The 20,779-nt window shown below is 35.1% G+C and overlaps 1 protein-coding gene across 1 annotated transcript in view; it reads right to left on the reverse strand.

The window, feature by feature from the left end:
* LRPPRC (leucine rich pentatricopeptide repeat containing) overlaps positions 1 to 20,779 on the reverse strand; it is a 77,774-nt gene that overhangs the window by 48,138 nt on the left and 8,857 nt on the right. The window contains exons 11-21 of the mRNA XM_010172268.1: positions 17,226 to 17,344; positions 16,518 to 16,611; positions 13,143 to 13,212; positions 9,475 to 9,502; positions 7,175 to 7,232; positions 5,924 to 6,030; positions 5,634 to 5,711; positions 5,238 to 5,291; positions 4,409 to 4,522; positions 3,059 to 3,189; positions 1,515 to 1,600 (exon numbers count right to left, since the gene is read on the reverse strand). Coding sequence (XP_010170570.1) covers positions 1,515 to 1,600; positions 3,059 to 3,189; positions 4,409 to 4,522; positions 5,238 to 5,291; positions 5,634 to 5,711; positions 5,924 to 6,030; positions 7,175 to 7,232; positions 9,475 to 9,502; positions 13,143 to 13,212; positions 16,518 to 16,611; positions 17,226 to 17,344 — 939 coding nt within the window. The remainder of the gene's footprint in view (positions 1 to 1,514; positions 1,601 to 3,058; positions 3,190 to 4,408; positions 4,523 to 5,237; positions 5,292 to 5,633; positions 5,712 to 5,923; positions 6,031 to 7,174; positions 7,233 to 9,474; positions 9,503 to 13,142; positions 13,213 to 16,517; positions 16,612 to 17,225; positions 17,345 to 20,779) is intronic.

The raw sequence follows: 20,779 nt of genomic DNA on the forward strand, positions 1-20,779 counted from the left end.
GTAAATTCTGGCATATAATGCCGATTTCAAGTTAATTACTACTTGCATTTCTAAACGAGACTACAATTATAAATCCACAATAGCATGGTTTTATCATTTTGCTGCAACTTTGACTACAAATTATAGATAGGAACTGTGTGCCCACTCTGCACCACATAACCCTGCATAGTCTGCCCTATAGCTGCAAGACTCTACTAAATGGATGCTTTTACCGTTCAATGCTAACATCTGCTAAATCACTCCATTGTTTCTTCAGCAGATGGCTTGTCACGAGGCCAGATAATAAAGATATGTTTACACTGTATATACAGCCAGACTAATGGTCTGATACCGATAGGGCCTGTTTGCTGTGTCGATACTAATTAGCCAAGGAGAGCCAATGAAAGCTTTCTAGCAGACTGCATGTTAAAACATTAGGTTCATTAAGCTTCATTAGTAAGGCAGAAACAAACATTTTGGTATATGGAACAAGTGCATTTTTATACTGGTTTTAATTATTTCACAGACAGCATGTTTTGACCAATTTATATTTGGCTACATTTATCAATTGTTTTATTTTCTGAGGGACATTTATGCTCTTAAAAGCAAGCTAGTATTCTCAAACTGCTTTGATGTAGAGGTGGCCATGATCTGATTTATTATGATTTGGAAAACATCAGCTTTGTTTATTATTTTTCTAACGGTAACCTCAATAAGAGGGCAAGACAAATTTCAAAGAAATTTTACTGTATAGGGTTTTATATAAAACCATAACATTTTGTGTCTAGGTTTGGACCCCACTTTTTATAGTGTTGTCTTCTACAAAATCATAGAACTCTATATTCAGAATCACCTTTTAAAGTGGATGACAGTTGAGAGTTCTTTTAATGATCAACCAAACCATGTAAATTACAAAATTATATTAGACTATATTACAGAAATTAAAGAGCTAACAGCTTAATGCAAACATCTAGAAATACAAAACAGGCAGTTTGCAGAACACTCATTAGAAGCCAAAATTTCCAGGCAGTTTGGCAGATTGACTCTAAAATTCAATAACAAACACATAAAATAATATGAAAACAAAAATACATACGTTACAAAAACTTATTTTTTTATTTATTTTTTTTTTCAGTACATGGTTCTTATGAGAAGGTTATGTTTATAGGTTTTATGTTCAGCCTTCAGACCTTCTTAAGCAAAAACAAAGCCATTAGTCTAGGCACATAAGCAATTTGTGCCATAAGTCATGATCTTCAAACTCAATCCAAACAGCAATGCTAATAAAAACTAGCTGCAGAAATGCAAAAAGCACTGAGCTGTGCAAATGTAAATGACAAGCTTGCCAATCCATTAAAACTAATGGCCTGCACTGTCCAAGCATCTCTGGTTGAATTCACATGCAAATTTGTATGCAAAATGTTCAAGCACTTTTCAGGACATGATATACCATTAATATCAACTCACATTTTTATTCTTGAGGCAAGATACCTTTATTATATAGTAGAAACAGACAATGAAAGCAAATGGATTACCTTCTAGCCTGCCATGCTTTACTAAGACTTCTACCAGTGCTACATACTTCCCAGTGTCAAGAGCAACAGGTGAATTCTTAGGGAAACTAGAAATTAAAACATTAAGAGATATAATTGTATCAAGAGAAGTTCACATTTTATGGATTCAGCTTTAAGATTTATTTTTAAAACTATGTCACAGAACAACAGCACTGAGAGCTAAAAGTTATATTATCAAAGGAAAAATCTGAGAGGCTTTAAAACATGCACCATTAAAATGTGATTTAAAAACATTATGCAAAAACCTTCCCACCCCCAAAACCCAAAAGTTACATTTTAAAGAGCCAAATGGTTTAATTAATTATTTGGTAGTTATTACATAAAATAGGGTATTTCACAGAAGCCTGGAAAGAAAACTCAGTCCACATAGCCGAGGTAGGGTCATATTCTTTTCAATAAAGAATACAAAACTCTTTGCCAATAGTAACAAGTTAAAAGTTACTATTTTGAAGTTTCTGCTACGTATTTGTTCTCTTTTTTTCTGGAATTTTTAAAATTAATACTTTTTCTCTTGTTTTGTTGCTTTGTTGGGTTTTGTTTTTTTTTTTAACAATTCAGAGAGTCACTTCTTATCAGTATTAGGGTACACCAGAGGCAGAGCAGTAAAAATGTGCTACTGCAGTGAAGCTCCACTAGAAGACTCAATTTCACCTCACGGAAGCCCACCACAGGGACTGTGTGAGAGTGGTAGTACAGCCAAAATCAATGCATTACCGAATGGCAAATTTCTTGATATTCAGAGCTCAATCATTTCACATAATTTCAAACACTAGCAAGGTATAATGAGCACCTGCATGCTAACCTACTCTAAAACCAAAGCAAACACTTTGTGAGTGCATATAGTAGTGAGAACCTGAAAGTAACACATAACTTGTTCTATATTCACTACAGCAACAGACTAAAAGGAGGTTTTCAAAGGGGAAAAGGGAAGGGGCAAATAGAAAGATGATCTGTAAGAACTTGCTCCAGGCTAAGTCATGCATGGCATCTTTTAGCTGGGAGCTGGTTTTCACAGCCAAGATACAAAGCTCTGAAAACAAAAATCTGAAGTAGAATACTTGTTAACAGTCTTAAAATAACACCACTCAGAAACACTGCTATTCTAAAGACAATATAGGTGCAGCATATTCTAAACACATTCTAGGTGCTTTCTAACATACAATATAGGTACTTTTTCCTCCCCTTAAGTTAACCCAAACCTCAATTTAGACACTATGTATGTTTAAAATAAAAACAAAACAGATCCTACATAGTAATCTGCCTTTTTTAAAAAACAAACAAAAAAGATAATTACTGACCAAAGTAACTGCTTCTGATGTTCAATTACACAAAGCAAATTTTTTTGTTTCAAAAAACCACACCCTTGACTGTTTTAAATGCACATACATTGGTGGGGAAAACTAATTAAAAATGGATGATGGGGTTAATACTCAACCTACTTAATTCAACAAGGTCTGTGTATCAGCATAAATCTCTGTGACATGTTTCAGTGCCGGTGTACTTACACTTTTTCTTTCAGGTTCATTGCCTCTTCTACATTATCATGTCGACAGCACAAATTTATTAAGGCTGCATAGCCACCGACAACCATGTCCGGTTCGTATTTGGCTTTCACTTCAAGGGCTTTTTGCATATTCTAAAAAAAGGAACAAAGCAAAGATGTGAACTAGAGGAAGAGTCAATATGACATTATGATTCTTGTACGTTCAGTGTGCAGTTACATGACTGCTTTAGTGCTTTTAGTAGTGTAAGATCACATTTGAAAACAAAGTGCTGTAATGCTTCAGCAAGTTTTAAGAGTGAAAGTTACTTTGCATAAATTAGTATTTTTTTATACATCTTTTACATTAACTTGAGAGTAGATGTCTAAATAAATTTTCTTGCTTTCTGTTTATATTTCTAGCATGTTCCAAAGTAAGACTTTTTTTTTTTTTTTTTATCCAGACAAACACCATAAACATGATTAACTCAAATTCTAAAACAGTCCTTATTTATTTGGAATTCATAACAATTTTCACCTGGTACACTGTCAAACACATAACAAAATTACTTTCTAAAGAGTAAGAAACTACTTAATGATCCCATAGAAAGCTTATTTTTTTATATACATTCCTATTCATCCATTTGACCGCTTTGAACTTAGCAACGGTGTTTGCTTCTAGTCTTGTTTCATATGCAAAATTGTAGAGACAGACAGCTGAGAATCACACTTTCTAAATTGTATTCTTAGCAACAGAGAATATTGTGCTATCATCTGCACGACTGTTACTGTTCCTACATATATAGCTCTATAGGCAGGATCATACTGAACAAGAAACTGAATAAAAGTGTGGCGATATCCCACAAATTACAGACACACACTAAATGAATGTAAACTACAGCTGGACGCCTGCCGAATGATGGCAAGAGACCCTTTATCTCAGAAGAGCTTTCCTCCTGCAGGAAAATGGAATTTCAATCCCTGCATTAACAACCTAGTAATATTTGAATTGCAAATGACTAGTGCATGTATCAGTTGCTTGACAATCTAGATATAAGAGACCAGAGCCATGGCTTGAAAGGACATTTGGCATGTATGATAAACCTATCACAGCTGTTACTATCATTCACTTTGCAGATTATTGTAAACAAACTTCAGCAACTCCAAAACATGCCATTCAAGGTGTTGCTGAAATTAGTTAACCTTTTGATTTAATTGCTTTTTGCACTTATGTTTGATTTATAAGCATCAAACCATGAAACCTCAAGCACTGCACTTGTCTTTGCTTAACTATGTCTTTCCATAATACAGTCACTTATGTCCCTTTAAAAATATAGCTATGTGTTTCCAATTATCTCTGCATTGCTTAAGATACCTCTTCTTCACAAAGAGCATGTATGAGTTGTTTTAAGACATCTGTAATAGGCTGGTTTTCAGCTTTTCGCTTTTCTAGTTTCTTCTCCAAAGCAGACACGTCAGATTTAGCACTCTAAATGGAGGTAACAGAAAGAATGTCAATTGCAAAAGCACCCTTCCCCGAACAACTTGTCGGATCACTTTAATAAAAGACAGACAAAATAATCCTTCTCTTTCATACTATAAGAAATTTTTTAATCACTTAAGGTGCTTTTATCTGTTTAAATAGTATATACTAATTGAAGATTTGAGTTAGAATACAGTAGAAAAAAGGGTTAAGTAGCATATCTACAAAGGTCAACATCACTATTTCTCTTATACTCAGTTCTTTTGTCTTCAAGGAAGAATGGAACAGAAGCTTGTTTCTTCTTCCATCTCCACTCTGCTCAGATCAGAGATGTAAAGACTTGACACTCCACCATTAGGAGCAGTATGGATTTATATGGTTCATGCCACTCAAGAGGATCACTGTAATTTACAAGCATGAATTAAGCCTCAACACCACCACTGTTAACTAACTAGAACTTTTAAAAAAATATTTACCAGACAGGGGAAACTGAGGCATGAAACCTCAGCTAACTCCACGGTCAAGTATCAGGTCTATGTGAAAATCAGGATTGCCTTTACTCCCACCCTGAAAAGTAACCTCTGAACTTCAAATGGTAGATTTAAATAACATTAATATACTTGTATGATCTGAAAGCCAGTGATTACACTTCATCTAAACCTCATATCCAAACATTATTATTACAGTAAGAACAAGTATAGCTATCTGTGAATTTACTTACTTCTGGAATGTTATCTGTAGACGGGGATTTTTTATGAGCCAGTAACTTTGCAGCCTAAAATGTAGTAAGACAAAGATATCACTAATCCCTTCCAAAAAGTTCAATCTCTAAGCAAGCATCTAATGTACCAATGTTCAAGTTAATTAGTAACTGCAATGTTAAAAAAGCTGTATTCTACAGCACTATTACATTGACTTGAAAAAGCATTTATTAAATGCATCCCTCAAAAACCTTCACATATGAAATGAAAACAGCTTCAACAGTGAAAAATCATGGAAAGGTTAAAAGGCTTACATATAATCACTACAAAAAGATAGTTTTGCAAAGGAAAATATATTCACAGAGTACAGATACTCCATTTTTTAGCTTCAAAGTAATTGCTATAGAACCACAGACCTTAATTAATTCAGGAACTTGAGAGGAGTCCAGCAGTCTGCAAATGCCGCTGTAGTAGGTTGCAGGGATAACTATATTCTGTACCAAGAGGTGGGGAAAAAATTATATGAGTTTTGAAACACAACCAAACTGAAATTTGTCTAACAGAAATTATCTCAGACATAATTCAAGTCTCCAGCTCTTGCATGTCATTGAGAAGCGGTCTGGTTGTACTTAAAAGCAGCAATTTCAAATCTAATAGATACATGTCAGGCAGGACAGGCATTATGTAGCAAAAAATGAAATGGTACCATCTTCTTCAGCTGATGGAAGTATTGTCTCAAACGCTCCTCCTTGGCCTGTACCTCTGAGTCACTCATGCTGTCAATCAAGTGATAAAGAAAATAGCCAACAGCTTCTGTGGAAAAAAACAAGAGAAAGCATTCCACTAAAATTACTGAGACTGTCATGTTATCAAGATTAATTTATAAGAAATCATTTTGGTGTGAGATGTCACCCTGATGAGAGGCTCTGAAATGGCAACAATGATCACTGAGGCATAGAGATTATGTGGTTTGGGAGCACATATCTAACTGGTGAGTGAAAGGAATATTAATTATTTTCAGACCTAGTGACAGCTTTTCAGTACAGAATCTTACTTCAATCTATTTTTTCCACTACTGTGTGACAGAAGTGGTACTGCCCAAGGCGTTCCCCCCCTTTCCTGCCCACTACCCCAAATAGTTGCCACAAATATTTTGTCATTGCTCAAAAGAAAAAACAGATTTCTAACACTTTGCATATTTATTCAGTACATTTTACCCATTATATTCCATTACCAAGCTACATTAAGTACTGTAATATTAATATAAAACCCTGAAAAAATACTTTAACAATTAGATTAACTAATACTTAAGTGACCTATTAGCCAATGAAAATCAAGAATAACTTTAGGAAATAGAGGTAAGTTTCTTTTCTATGCAAGCGTAAAAAGCATCCTGTAGCCGAGAATACAAAGAGCATCAATTATTGTCTTCTCAAAGGTTAACTTTCCCCATGTTCCCTTGCCCCTCTGGCCACAACAGGAGGAAAAAAACCCCCAAAAAACAAAAAACCAACCCTTTTTAAAAAAACAGAATATGAAAAAAATGTATATTTATTTCAAAGTAGAGGATTTGGGATGTTAAGTACCATTTTGCTTCACAAAAATCAGAAAAGCTACTAAAGGTAAAACTAGGTTGAAAGACTGCATTTTTTTTTTTTTTTTTTTTTAAGTATTTAAGCACTGATACTGTGTTCAGTCTAAATCTCTATTTTGGTCAATAAATTCAGAAAAATAAATCATTATCAGCAAGACTTATTTATAATTCTTAAAAAAAAAGATCTCATGGATCTCACAAAATATGCTCTGATTATCTGAATCAGGATTTTACCCAACATGTTTTCAAATTTCACTTTCAAAAAGAAGCAATCAGTGTTTACTGTTGTAATCCCTCAAACCCATCATTACACAGAAGAACGGATTTGTGGATAAGTTACAATCATAGAAATTGAAACTCTACCAGTTGGTCCTGAAGGCGTCAGGCAATAACGTTCATCCTTGTACAACACTTCTGTTATCTGGGAAGACAGAATAATCGTACATTGCAGCCAAAAGAAGCAAGCAAGGACAAATAGTATCTGAAATTGAATTCTCAAAATAATAAAGCATTTCTCTCTTAAAGTATTATTCTTTACCACATCATAGTAATTCCCTAAGAAATACAAGGAAGTTCTTTTTTTTTGTAAATAATAGGCTTTTCTTAAAAAAATATTGCAGACAGAAATGCTTTCTGAGGTACGGCAGTAAGACAGACACTCTAGGATTCTGTTTATGTATCATTTTACAGAAAGTCAGCTATCATAAGACATTGCTTAAAGCAAATATTAACCAGTGTCACTCCCGGAGATGCCACAATTATGTTCCAATTTACCGAAAGGCTGAAATTGGCCCACAAAGCTTCTTTTTATTATTTTGAAAAAATAAAAAAATAAAGAGCAACACAATTTATCATGCTCTGCTACATTTAAGATAACTAGTACAGCTGTTGTAAATAAGTGTAATTTTGAATGACAAAATATGCGTCCATAAAAATTAGCCGCATGTGACTAAATTTAGCACACGTTCCATCAGTCATGCAAACTGAAGGAATATGTAGATTTTGCTTCATCAGAGGAAAAAAAAAAACATTTATCCAAAAGCCCCTACATACTACCAACAAATACTTTAATATAAACTACATCACTTTAAAAATCCATTCGGCTGTTCTCAAGACACTGTCTTTAGTTAAAAACTAGGATTTCAAATGTTTCAAGAATTTTGCTTTATCTGCCATGATACTGGAATGCAATCTGAAACTCAGAGGTTGATACATCCCCACTCTCAGACAGCTGGGCTTTCAGTAATAGCAAAAGAAAAGGAACCCTCACCTTCAATTGTTTATGAAAACGGATAAATAAAGCCAGGAAATATGAAATGTGCAGCAGAATACCCTATCTATCATTTCTCATTCTACCAACACCACGGACACTGTGGACAGTTAAACTACAGCTTTCTTCTGCCCTTTAACCCTCGTCCTCCTATGACAAATCAACACACAGAAGAACCTACAACTATAATAAAATCCAAGAAAGTAATGGTAACAGAGTTCTTCTGAATCAAATCTCAGAGAATTCCAAAGGATTGATTACAGAAAAATGTGGATGTGTGATATAATTTCTAATGCTAAGTATCTATTTCCCAAGTTAGCATTTCTTATTTTATAAGGTTAATACACACATTTACTCACAACTTTAGCAAAGACAACAAAATGTATCTTTCTTCCTTTGTGGAGAACAGCAGAAGTAACTCTAGATACTACTTCAATTGCAGACCTCTGAATTCAGTCCTCTGACTGTCCTTCAAAATTATTTTTGTAATGAGAGTATTAAGTGACTCCCTTTTTTTCCCCTCTCTGCCCTCCCTTTTTATTTTTTTAAATGCAAAACAGGAAGGATAGAGACAGAGGACAAAAACATCCTCTCACCGTAATCTTGCACAACAGAAAATAGTAGTAAAATACAAAAGCACCTCACAAGTTGTACCTTTTTTATATAAATCATTAATCGGTGACTTTCCAGGTTACAATTTCCATTTCATTCCAACATTTATTTGCAAAATCTAAAATATACTGCAAGCTATGTACTAGTTTATTAGTCACTGGGTACAGTATCAAGAAGACAAAAAGCACAGCGCATCCCTTCCCAAATTCTGTAACCACATCCCAGACAGTATCTGTCAACATCTCGTCTATTCCAGTGCTCCACAAAAATCACACTGCAAGTTACAATGCAGTGTCTTTCTAATGTAGCCCATACCAGGGAGGGCAAAATGATCAGTCATTTCCCCTTGACTTCATCCAGGTCATTTCTTTTATCTGGCTTTGCCTTCAGTGTTTTAAGTTACATGACAAGAACTTTAAAATTCTAACTGTGCCTTATTATTTTATTAGTAGTAGTGTGGGGATAGGAAAAAAGTTTAAGGAAGTTCCAGAAGCTACAACTATATGTTACCTTCAGCTATAACAACACTGATCTAGAAATCAGAGTAGCATAACCTACATTACATGGTAACACCACATTTGATTTTTTGCTATTATACTTAACTGCTCAATTCAAAAACTCGATTTCATATAGCTGTACAGTCTGGCACTGACAAAAGTCTTGCACAAATTAATCAGGTCTACAATTATAGGGCTCAGAATTCAGATTTACAGTAATGGATCACAAACATGCAGTGCCTAAACAACTTTGTTTAATTTACAGCATTATTATTTCCACTTACCTTGCTCCAAAGATGTACATCATCTGAGCTGAAGAGGGCAGCAAAGGATAACAAATTAAAAGCAACAAAATTATTTCACTGTTTTATCTTTTTAAAGAAAACCCCTACAAATCATTAACACTGAGGATCTTATAAAATTATTTAAATAAAATTAAAATACAATAATTGCCACATATTGTTCAACCCAAGTTTGTACAAAGTACTCTACTTTTTACTATACTGCATATGGTCATAGTTTCTATTAAATAAATTAATGTAGCAACCCAGGTAACTAAGGCTACAAATAATATATTTTAGTTTTATTATTAGTTTAATCTTTTAACACATCCTAACTGTACTTTATTTTATACTTCATTCCATTTAGCATTTAACGAAAATAAGCTTCACTCAAACAAGTTGCACTTTACACAGCAAACACTCAATATGTGGAATTTGCAAGAGCAAAAAATCTAGACTCCTGTACATTAAAATTAATTTTTAGTATAGGCAGATAACTACAGACAGCTATAAATGCATTTACACCACATAAAAAAAGTAATCAAACCTCTCACTTAAGGTCTAGTGTTTATTATAGTAAAATAAATATTTATTTATTTTTTTTTTAATTAAACAAAGCATAGGACTCAATTTTTCCACTCATAGAACAGGACAGAACTTGAAGGAGAACACTTCTCCGTACATCACCAGATTACAACTGAAGATCAAATGTTAAACGGTTCACTATAGTATAAAACCCCCCACATATTTAAATGTTAACCAGTTCATTCCTGTAATTTGTAGAACATCAAAATTCTCACTAGAAGCTGTAACTTTTTGATAGCCATAAAGCAGTATTAACCTAGACAAGGCTAAGAGAACAAAAACTGATGACCTTATTTTATCTTCCTGTAATTCTCATAATAGAAAAGCAAGATATCAGTCTGAACAGCTGCATTAAAACTTGAAAGCATTCACAGAAGTTTAGGATTTTATTTAGGAGATTCAAGCCTCCTAAACATTTATTCTTCTTGTGCTACTGCCACTTGCATCTGAAAACAAGAGAAACGCAGGTCCGCACGGAGAGGTAGGAGCTGTCTGTGAGGTTAGTTAAGCTTTCCTGGGTGAACTCACGCCACCACTGACAGCATGACAATGAACTGCAGATATCAAATGCATCAATTTCCTAAAGTACTTGACTCTGAAATAGTAATGGTAGATCAGGCAGATAGAATGGGAATACTTTGAAGCAGTTACTAGGGAAGAACAGCTTCAACAGAAATCCATAAACTAGTCTGCCACAAACACTGTTCATATGTCCCCGGTGTCCATACCCGGTACTTTTAAACGCCAGTCCTGAACTCTGCTCATTTGAACATTCAAGACCAGCATTCAGTCATAAAATTTTGCTGTGGTCTTTACAAAAGGTACAAATATTTCTTTCTTCTATCCTATCACACCCTCAAGCATCATTTTCAGGCTGTTCTAGCCATTAAGTTTAGAACAGAAAAGGAAACATGAATTGGCATGCTTTCAGAAACAATAAGGGTGAAATCTGGGCACAGCCAACATTGCACATAGCTTCTGAAGCCACGTAGCAATAAAACCAAACAAGAGAGATTAATATTAAAGAAATAAAAAAAAACAAACTTATGCCACACTTACAAGTGTCAAGGAGAGGGGGGAAATAATAAGGTGAAGTAAAAAAAAAAACCAAAACCACCACACACCAACCAATCAAAAAAACCTCCAACCTTCATTTCCCTCAGAATTCCAAGTTTTTAGCCCAAATGTCTGATAACTATTGAAATCACAACAGTAGTGACTGTTCCACTGCTGAGGAGAGTAACTATTTCACCCGAGGGAAGTATGATTCTTCAGCAACTAGTTTGCACAACACAAGCTGATAACTTTCATGCTAGCATTGGTTCTGTGTGGTCAACACTGGCTTCCTTTCTAGTGCAAGTCCTACTTCAACTGAATGTTTATCTACACTTACAGAGAGAAAATGCGTTTTAAAAATCTGTTACTTTAATACATACATCTGAAATTATTCTAGGGCTGACTGCTAAAAAAAATAGTAAAATACACCTAATGGAGCTAAAAATATTTCACTTATCCCTTGGATGTCAAGGTCAGCTAGGATCTACTTAACAAACACAATTTGAACACTGGTTTGCTTTTTCTCCTCCCTTTCTCATGGTAGAGCAGGATTGGCTAGATGGAACTTGCAATTTACTAGGAAATTATTTTAGTCACATTCACCTGGTATGTTTTACTAATATCCAACCTAAACACAGTTCTGTCCCTATGGACAGAAACTTTAGGAAATAACAACAAAATCAGCCTTCAGATCCTAGTCCTGAGTAATATTAAGTGACCTCTCTGGTTCCCAGGTAGGTAGGCTGCAAACAAAAAAAACCCCACCTCATTCACAGTCCTAAATGTACAACTGGGGCAAATAGTGAATAACAGAAATACCTGTTAATTCACATATACTTGCATGAGCTTAAGACAATCCTGCAAGTTAGAAAGGAACCCTCCTTACAAAACAGGACCATATGGCTGTGAATACAAAGCCTTGGCAATATAGCACAATACTAGGTGTTAAATGTGAGTCATATTAACCCAGAGAGCACAGGAAGCTATCAGATGTGGTAGAATACACCTGGCTCCTACCAGTATTTTGTCTTCAGTAAGCATCCATTTATTTAATGGGTAGTAGTGAAAATCTTTAGGGAAATCTTATATTAACATATCCGTTTCTAAACAAAAAAAGTGAATAACGATAAAACTCTGAATGTTTATTACCCTGACAAGTTTATATAGAATCACAGAATCATAGAATGGTTTGGGTTGGAAGGGACCTTACAGATCATCTAGTTCCAACCCCCCTGCCATCAGCAGGGACACCTTCCACTAGATCAGGTTGCTCAAAGCCTCATCCAACCTGGCCTTAAACACTTCCAGGGAGGGGGCAGCCACAGCTTCTCTGGGCAACCTGTTCCAGTGTCTCACCACCCTCACAGGAAAGAACTTCTTCCTAATATCTAATCTAAACCCACCCTCTTCCAGCTTAAAGCCATTTCCCCTTGTTCTATCATTAAGTGCCCTCGTAAAAAGTCCCTCCCCAGCTTTCTTTTAGGCCCCCTTCAGGTATTGGAAGGCCACTATAAGATCTCCCCGGAGCCTTCTCTTCTCCAGGCTGAACAGCCCCAACTCTCTCAGCCTGTCCTCATAGGAGAGGTGTTCCAGCCCTTGGATCATCCTCATGGCCTCCTCTGGACTCATTCTAACAGGTCCATTTCCCTCTTGTGTTGTGGGCTCCAGAACTGGACGCAGTACTCCAGGTGGGGCCTTACGAGAGTGGAGTAGAGGGGGAGAATCACCTCCCTCGACCTGCTGTCAAATACACTGTCAAATACCACAGAACAACCAAGAAGAGTGAAGTTCTTTCTAATCGACTATATAAAATACTTCAAAGGTATGCTCGTGTATCGCAGAGGTCAGGAAACCAGGGAGAGCAGAGAACAAAGATATTCCTCAGATCTGCTACAGGTGGAACCCTACTTTTAAATTTTCAAACATGGAACCGGGGGGGAAAGACTGCACAGACTTGTGCTCAACAAGGCAAAAAAGAGAGGCAACTTTACCAGAGAGGAGAAAAAGAGGAATTCATAAAACAACCTTACCTTTTGAAACCCAAAATGAGGCTGCTTTTAAACTGACGAATATCGATAGGTGCTGTGCTTGCTGAAGACACTGTAAATGAAAGAAATGTTTGTAAATAGTAACTGTAAAAAAAAAATCCCTGAACTGCAGTAAGTCAGTAGGTCACGTAAGTAGGGTGTCATTAGAAGAACTATTTCATTAGTTTAGTAAATGCTGACAAACTTTTGTAAATCAAAATTTCAAATATCAGGGAATTTGAAACAGTCCTGGTTTTATCAGTTCTAAATCTGCTCAATTTCAAAAGGGATCAAATATTCTAAAAGAGAGATCTTTTCCCTCTTCATTGCCTTTAGTGTCAATAGTTAATACATTAGTCTTTTATATAAATTAGTAACAGGAGTAAGCATCTTATCTGTAAAAAAGTATAAGATCGAGGAAAATATTATGTTCCAAAGAGGAAAAACAAAACTCAAAAACCATCCTAATCATAGAATGGTTTGGGTTGGAAGGGACCTTAAAGATCATCTAGTTCCAACCCCACTGCCACGGGCAGGGACACCTTCCACTAGACCCGGTTGCTCAAAGCCCAACTTGAGATATTAGTGCTGGAACAAAAAAAGATCTACCTGATCTAAAAGATCCATCTGAATATCTGCCTTAAAATAGGCTTTACAATTTTGCCTTCTATTTTTTTAAAATTTTATTTAAAACAAAACAAAACTTCCTTAGGTGTTTGCTTCTGCTGGCGTAAATTGCCTGACAAGAAAGAAAAAATAGTTCCACCTAAAGTGCTATCCACTGAATTAAGTTATACATAAGAGGAAAAAAAAAGAAAGATACACAGTTCTAAATATTGATATTTACAATATTGGTTGACCATAAAGGAAACTGTAAAGTTACTTAACATTAGATGTCACTGAGAGGTCATTTACAGTTATATGCTCTGTCCTCATCTTTACAACATTTCTTGGGTAAGATGATTCCAAATCATTCTACCTTTTTCCCCTGGAACTGCTGTCTCATTCCAGCACCATAGTCCAGCAAAGAAAAAGACACAGCAGTGGATGCATTTAAGTCCTGTATGAAGTTATTATCATCTGACTTCACTATCACAATAGTAAAAACCTAAATGCACTGGGCCCTTTCAGCAAGGGCTGCAGTATTTCAGACGGGAGAAGAGAACTGAAATAAAAACACAAGCTCTATAGGAACTTGGGAAATAAAAGGCAGGAATGACATGCTAAAACCACCCTTTAGTCTAACTCCAGGCATTCAGAAAATTAAAAGTTTTAAATATTGGAACGTTTATTTTAGTTTTAAAAATCTCACGTAAAGTTGGTTTCAAGAAACCCTCAATACAAATCCTCCTCCAGTTGTATATTAAACTTTTTTGCTCGTAAGACGACGAGGAGAAAAGCATCTTAGTATGCTCAGCTGCTGCTGACAATCGGCAACCTGGTTTCCTTAGCAACAAACAAGTCTGAGAAAATCAAGAGGTTGACAATGAAGTGGAATGGAACAACACGATAAAGGGAAAAAGCAGCTCTCATGTACGCTGCCTTATGAGCCCAGATTCCTCAGCTGATGCTTCGTAGTTTTCATCTTGTCAGTAGCAGAAATCTATACATTATAAGGTATGAGGAGCTGAATCAATACACCTAGATAGCAACCAGCATTAATAACCAACCTTTGCCTTCCCTGACTACACTGATGAGACAATCTTGGAACTATTTTCCATACTGCATCTATTTTTTCCCCTCTTTGTAATACTGCAAAAGAAGACAAGTTAAAAAAAAAAACAAGTCAGCTGTTTAATATCTGTGCTTTATCATTACATAGGTGCTAATTAGATTTACTAGCATTCATTGCAGCTTGGTAAACTATTTATGGAAGTACCTTCCTTTAAAGCTCAAGTTCAAAAGAAATTCTGTATGTCTCCATGAATTATTAACCCCAGCCTTTGTAAACAGAAATATCACTACAAGATTTAAATTCAACACACAGACAACAACTAAATGAAACACTATGCAAGACTAATTTCACGACAGTCAGATAGAATGTAGCCTACTATATGTGCCTATCATATCATATATATTTATCATATACCAGCACACAGGTATTTGTGCCTTTAACACAACCTGACTACTTCAGTCAACCAAAATAAGCGTGCATAGGTAGGTCTACTTTTTCTTATATGCAAAAAAAAACCTTATTTAACTTTCCAGAAGAAACTTAATAGCTCCTAAAAATAGTTTTCCTTTCAAAAAAATTTAGAAGTTATTTTAGAGTACTTTATTTTTAATGGTTCATGGGTTTTGTTTTAATAAGAACAAAAAATAATGGCAGAATGTAAGGTGAATCTTAAAGATTCACTAACTGGTAAATTTCCAATACAAAAAATAAATCACTGATTAGTAAGTACTCATTTAATTTTCTCATTTTCCACACAAAAGCTTCTCATGGTCACAGTGTATAGACTCCATATTTCTGTATTTGTTAAATAAAACGGTTAATGACAGTTGCAGCAAAGGACTGCTTAAGCTTTTCCCTGAACCTTGGACAAATAATACTGTTGTTTAACAAAAAAAAAACAAACAAAAAAAAACCAAAAAAAACCAAAGATCTTTCTGTATCATATTTAGTCAAAATTTAGGTGTTTTATTATTGTTTCAGAATACTAGACAAATAAAAACCTGTATTTGTTTTAAAATTTTGAAGAGAAACATACATTTCTATTTAACCAAGCAAATCATCCCATCCCATACATTCAATGATGTATGTTAACTTTTGCTACCACTGGGCATCAGAACAGTCTTTGGAGAAAACTGTTAAAAAGTTATTAATTCATGCTGTTACAACTTCATCAACTAATCAGCCCATCAAATTTATACATGACCAACAGATCAGCAAAGCACTCTCAGGTTAAATTCAGTGCCAATCAGTTCTTTAAAGTTGTTTCTTTTATTAGTTCTATAGTGCTTCAGAGCCATACTGTTACACTAGCATCCTGTTGTAACTGATGCCACAAACAAAAATGATCACCACACCAAAGACTTAAATCACCGTGCAAGACAAATTGTTTCCTTAAACCCTCTAAGTACGAGAGGATTATAAAATCCCACGACAATCACAGCAAAGCTGTGATTTGTAAATATCTTATATGTATATCTTATGGACAGGTTCAATATTAAAAAAGAATTTAAATATGTTGTCCAGAATTGGAAGTTTCAAACAGTCTGACATATGATCATAGAGGACCTCACATAGTAAAAGCTTTGCTCAGGTTTCACATATATCTTTAAACCTCATATATTAACACATGTAAATCTCTTAGCCTACCAACAATCAGCGCTACCACCAAGTACATAGTAACATGCAACATGAAAAATACTTACACAGAGAAAGAACATTGTTCAGTCTTCCATGTGCTGCTTCATACCTTATTTCTGCTACAGAGAGTCCGACACTTTCAAACAGGCAGTCATTTTTCTAGAGATAAAACAATCAATCATTGGAAGTACACACAGGCAAGACCTTCGCGTACTTTGTATTTTTAAATGCTTCCTTCCCAAAAGACATTGGTATTCTTGTACTGATAGCTCTTGAAAACACAGAAGGTGCCAGATAAGTCACTACTGATCAAAAATTATCCAGCTTTTGTATCAAAATCAATTGCAACAGTTACCAAAGGCAGGAGGAGCGGGACAGTTAAACTTAGTCTGCAATTCTGAATTCTTCAGCAAGGGGGGAAAAAAAAAAAAAAAAAAATCACCAAAAGCAACTGTAAAACTTCTGATCCCCAGTAAAAAAGGACATCATTCATTTATTTAGTTTTCCACTTCAGGAAACAAAAAGCTAGTAAGTTGAGCCAAACATTTTGGTTAGCTCTGAAAAGGAGTAAGAAAGACAGCACCAGAAAAACACAGTAAACAAACCATCAGTGCAACAACTGTTTCAAAAGTATATATATGAAAAGTATATACTCTGAACAGACTTCATCACACCAAGTTCACGTTTAAAGCACTACTGGGATCTAAAGCCTTCACAGAGAACACAGGAAAACAAGCCATGCAATAGTAATTTTTATGAACTTTTAAACTCACCTTGAGTTGAGCACGGGCAGTTTCACTATCAGCAAAATTGTTGAAAACATAGTCTGTGTATGTTTCTGCATCAAGTTCCACCCCCAACTCATGCATCACTTTGAGGACCTCAAAGATACCTATCAAGGCAAAATTGGTAAGGCTAAGCATTTCACGAAAATGAAAACTTGGGACTCAACATTTAGAAATAAATGTTACTTTTCAGAAAAAAAGGACTCAATTTCCCCCTTTAACTGCTATGCCAAATCCTGCATTTTTATTTTAGGTGCTAATAAAGTTCATTATGAAACTTAAAACAGACTCAATAAACTTCCTGTTCTGTGCTGTACTATCAAAAACATGAAATTAAGTGTGGAAATTGCTAGTACACAAAGTTATTTTCTAACACAGTGACTATATGACAGTAACTCTTAGTCATGATAGCAAAACATCTTTTAGAGTTATGTATCTAAGTGTCCATATTATTATGCATAAAAAACAAATCTGAAATTTGGTGCTAAGTATATAATCAAATTCAGGATAAAAATGCATTCTTCAATACATAATACATTCTTAGGTTTGTTTCCAGTACCCAACTCTGATTAACAAGGCAAGCTTTCAAGATTTGTCTCCAGATTTGTTTAAAACAAATAACATTTCTGTAAGCAAATAAGGGGATTACTCTATCAAAGCATCAGCTTCAAACTGGAAATTCAGAGAAAGGCTGCAGTCTCCTAAGCCCCAGTGAAGCAACATTATAACTTTTACAGGGTTCAGATCAATTCACACAACCAGACTGTATGTTACTACTGTAGATATGCATTTGAAGACAACAGATACCAAATCTTAATAGTTTAGCAACTAGAGTGTGGAGTTTTAGAATATATGTCATGCTTTTTAATTGCACATACTCTTCTGATTTGCAGAAACTTCTTACAGTAACTATAACTAGCAAACTCTGAACCCCTGTCAAAACCAATACAGGTATTACCATTTTTTACTGGTCTAGAAGTGATTTGTCAGTTGCTGCAGGACACCAGTACCAAACAGCATATGTTTTTTTCAACTTGCATTTCATACTTATTACTTTAAAAATGTAAAGTTTCCCAAAGTCCCTGACTTTGCCCTGGAGTGCCACCTATGGAAAAGTGACACTTCCATGAATATTTTATGCAGTGCACTATGGTGCAAATAATCAAATGTGAATTCCCTTTGAGCACTTGAAAATACATGCAGGCAAGTCACACTAGATTAAAGTCGCATCATCTGTTCGAGTTTGCCTTAAACAAAACTGATTTTGGCCCAGAATCTGCAAAAATATGAATAAAGAATTAATTACAGTACATCTTTCTTGATACCTTTCAAATTTTGACAACTACTTTCTATTTCATGTTTTCAACTTCCCAGAAAATATTTTAAGTCCTCTTTACATTAAGACCTTTACAAAAATAACTACCTGTATCACTAATAAGTAGTTGGAAGGCCAAGAACTAGATACCATAGTGAATAAGGTATGGTAAACTCAGGAGATTTGAGTTCAAATTTTTATCTAGAACCAAGAAGAAAACAGGCTTGTTGAGCATCCCCATATTCTAGTTCCTGAGCACAGTTCCTGAGTAGGAAAGGGCAAGTATGAAGATAAGAACACCAGCACAACAGCGAGATGCAGATTAAGGAAGAGTATCAGTAACAATACTGCACAAAGCCAAATTAATCACTAATTTAAAAAAAAAAAAGCTGCAACAAATTTCTTCATTTCTAAGATGGCTGACATGCAATTTTTTTGAGGAATAGAAAATTAATGAAAATCAAGAGAGCAGTACAATTTTGCATACATTTTCTACCTCATCGAGAGCAGAGTTACTTTATTATCACATAGTATCACATAAGTTTATCTTCCACAACACAAAGCAATGAAATATTCCCACTGCAATCAAAATACTATAAATTGTCAAATAGATGCATGAAATAGGATTGGGCATTATGTGCTCCTCATATTGGAAAATACACTAACCTCTTCTCTATCCCCAAACCAAATAACAGACTATTGAAAAAAAAAAAAAAAGATCAAAGCACAGTCCCGTTTATCCAGAACACTGGTCTTCCAAACTTTTTTGGGAACACACCCCCCCAGTGCATACATATTTATTTAGAAGTTAGACATGTACTACTGTATTGATATATTATGCACATTATAAAACAGACAGAAACAGAAAGTAAAAAAAAGAATGAAATAATTATTTAAATAATTAACAGCCCACTCATACCCCAGTAGATTGACTCGCACGCCCCACTTTGGAGACCACTGATCCAGAAGACTGGGTATGACTAAAACCCACAGCAAAGTCTTCTGGGGCATCAGCCTGCTTGATCAAGAACAGGTTTTTGAGATCTAGGGCTGAGATACATAAGGACTGCAGGAGCTAAGTATCTAAATATCAAATAACTGAGTCAATGGAAAGAGGACAGAAATAGGGACCAAAACACAGCCAAACTTCTGTTCTCCTTTTTGTCAGTACTGGAAACAGCACTCAAAAACCTCAACAGAATGGATTCCAGCCTCGAATCAGTATATCCAAGAACAAATACAGAAGAGACTAATTACAAGATTGTCGTATTTCTGTGGTAGAGCAGAACAATTTGGTGCTTTCCAAGAAGTGAAAAGTGAGACTTGCATTTCAGTCCACCTTTTATTTCCCAAGTTTCTCACAATAAGTCATGCCTTCTTCCTAAAGCAGTCCCAGCAGAACAGGGGGGATTTCTAAGGCAGTTCAACACAGTTCTACAAGGGTAAGGGCAGTAAAACTGGGCTTTAAGCAGTTTTTCAAGGTAACAAAAAATAAAACTCCAGTTTGAAAAGTGTGGTCGCATTCAGGAAAACAACATAATATTTAACATGTTTTTGCTGTGCTGTTAATTTCAGATGCACTCAGGAAGCTCTTTGCAGAAAAATCTGTCTATAAAACAGTATTTCAAGCAGTTACTTTGTGAACTCACTAGCCTTATTCTTCTCTGGACTGAGTGTCTTATTTCTCTTATTTCCCAAAGCTAAAACTGAATTACAATTCACTAACCATGCTTTGTGTATATTACAACAGTTTAGTAGAAAACAAAAGTGAAATACACACCTGACTTTTAAAAACTGCCTTTAACAATAACGTGATTACATAAAGATGAAGGGAAGCTATAAAATATTCAGTAACAAGCATAAGTAAAACATTTTGCTTATTTATAATAGGTCCTCCTGTTTTCAGTGTATAATCTGATACAAGATGAATCTCAGTGCCAACAACAGTTTCAGATCCACCACACAGTGATCTTTTAAACCCTGTCAGCACTTTCCATTCCTGAAAGCCTAACAGCATTTATTTAGATAAATACCAATGAAATAAGTAATTAGCAACTTATGTAACAGACGCACGTAAAAGCAAGAATGCCTCATCTGAAATTATTTGCTTGAGTAAAATGACTGAAAAAATAGCTGTCTGCTATTTCAGAGTGGTTAAGTTCTCCATGATATATTTAAAAACAACTTTGCTTAGCTTCGTTCCTTTTAGCCACCGCTTCAGTGCTAC

This window comes from Antrostomus carolinensis, unplaced genomic scaffold (assembly GCF_000700745.2).
Source record: "Antrostomus carolinensis isolate BGI_N321 unplaced genomic scaffold, ASM70074v2 scaffold9730, whole genome shotgun sequence".
NCBI lineage: Eukaryota > Metazoa > Chordata > Aves > Caprimulgiformes > Caprimulgidae > Antrostomus > Antrostomus carolinensis.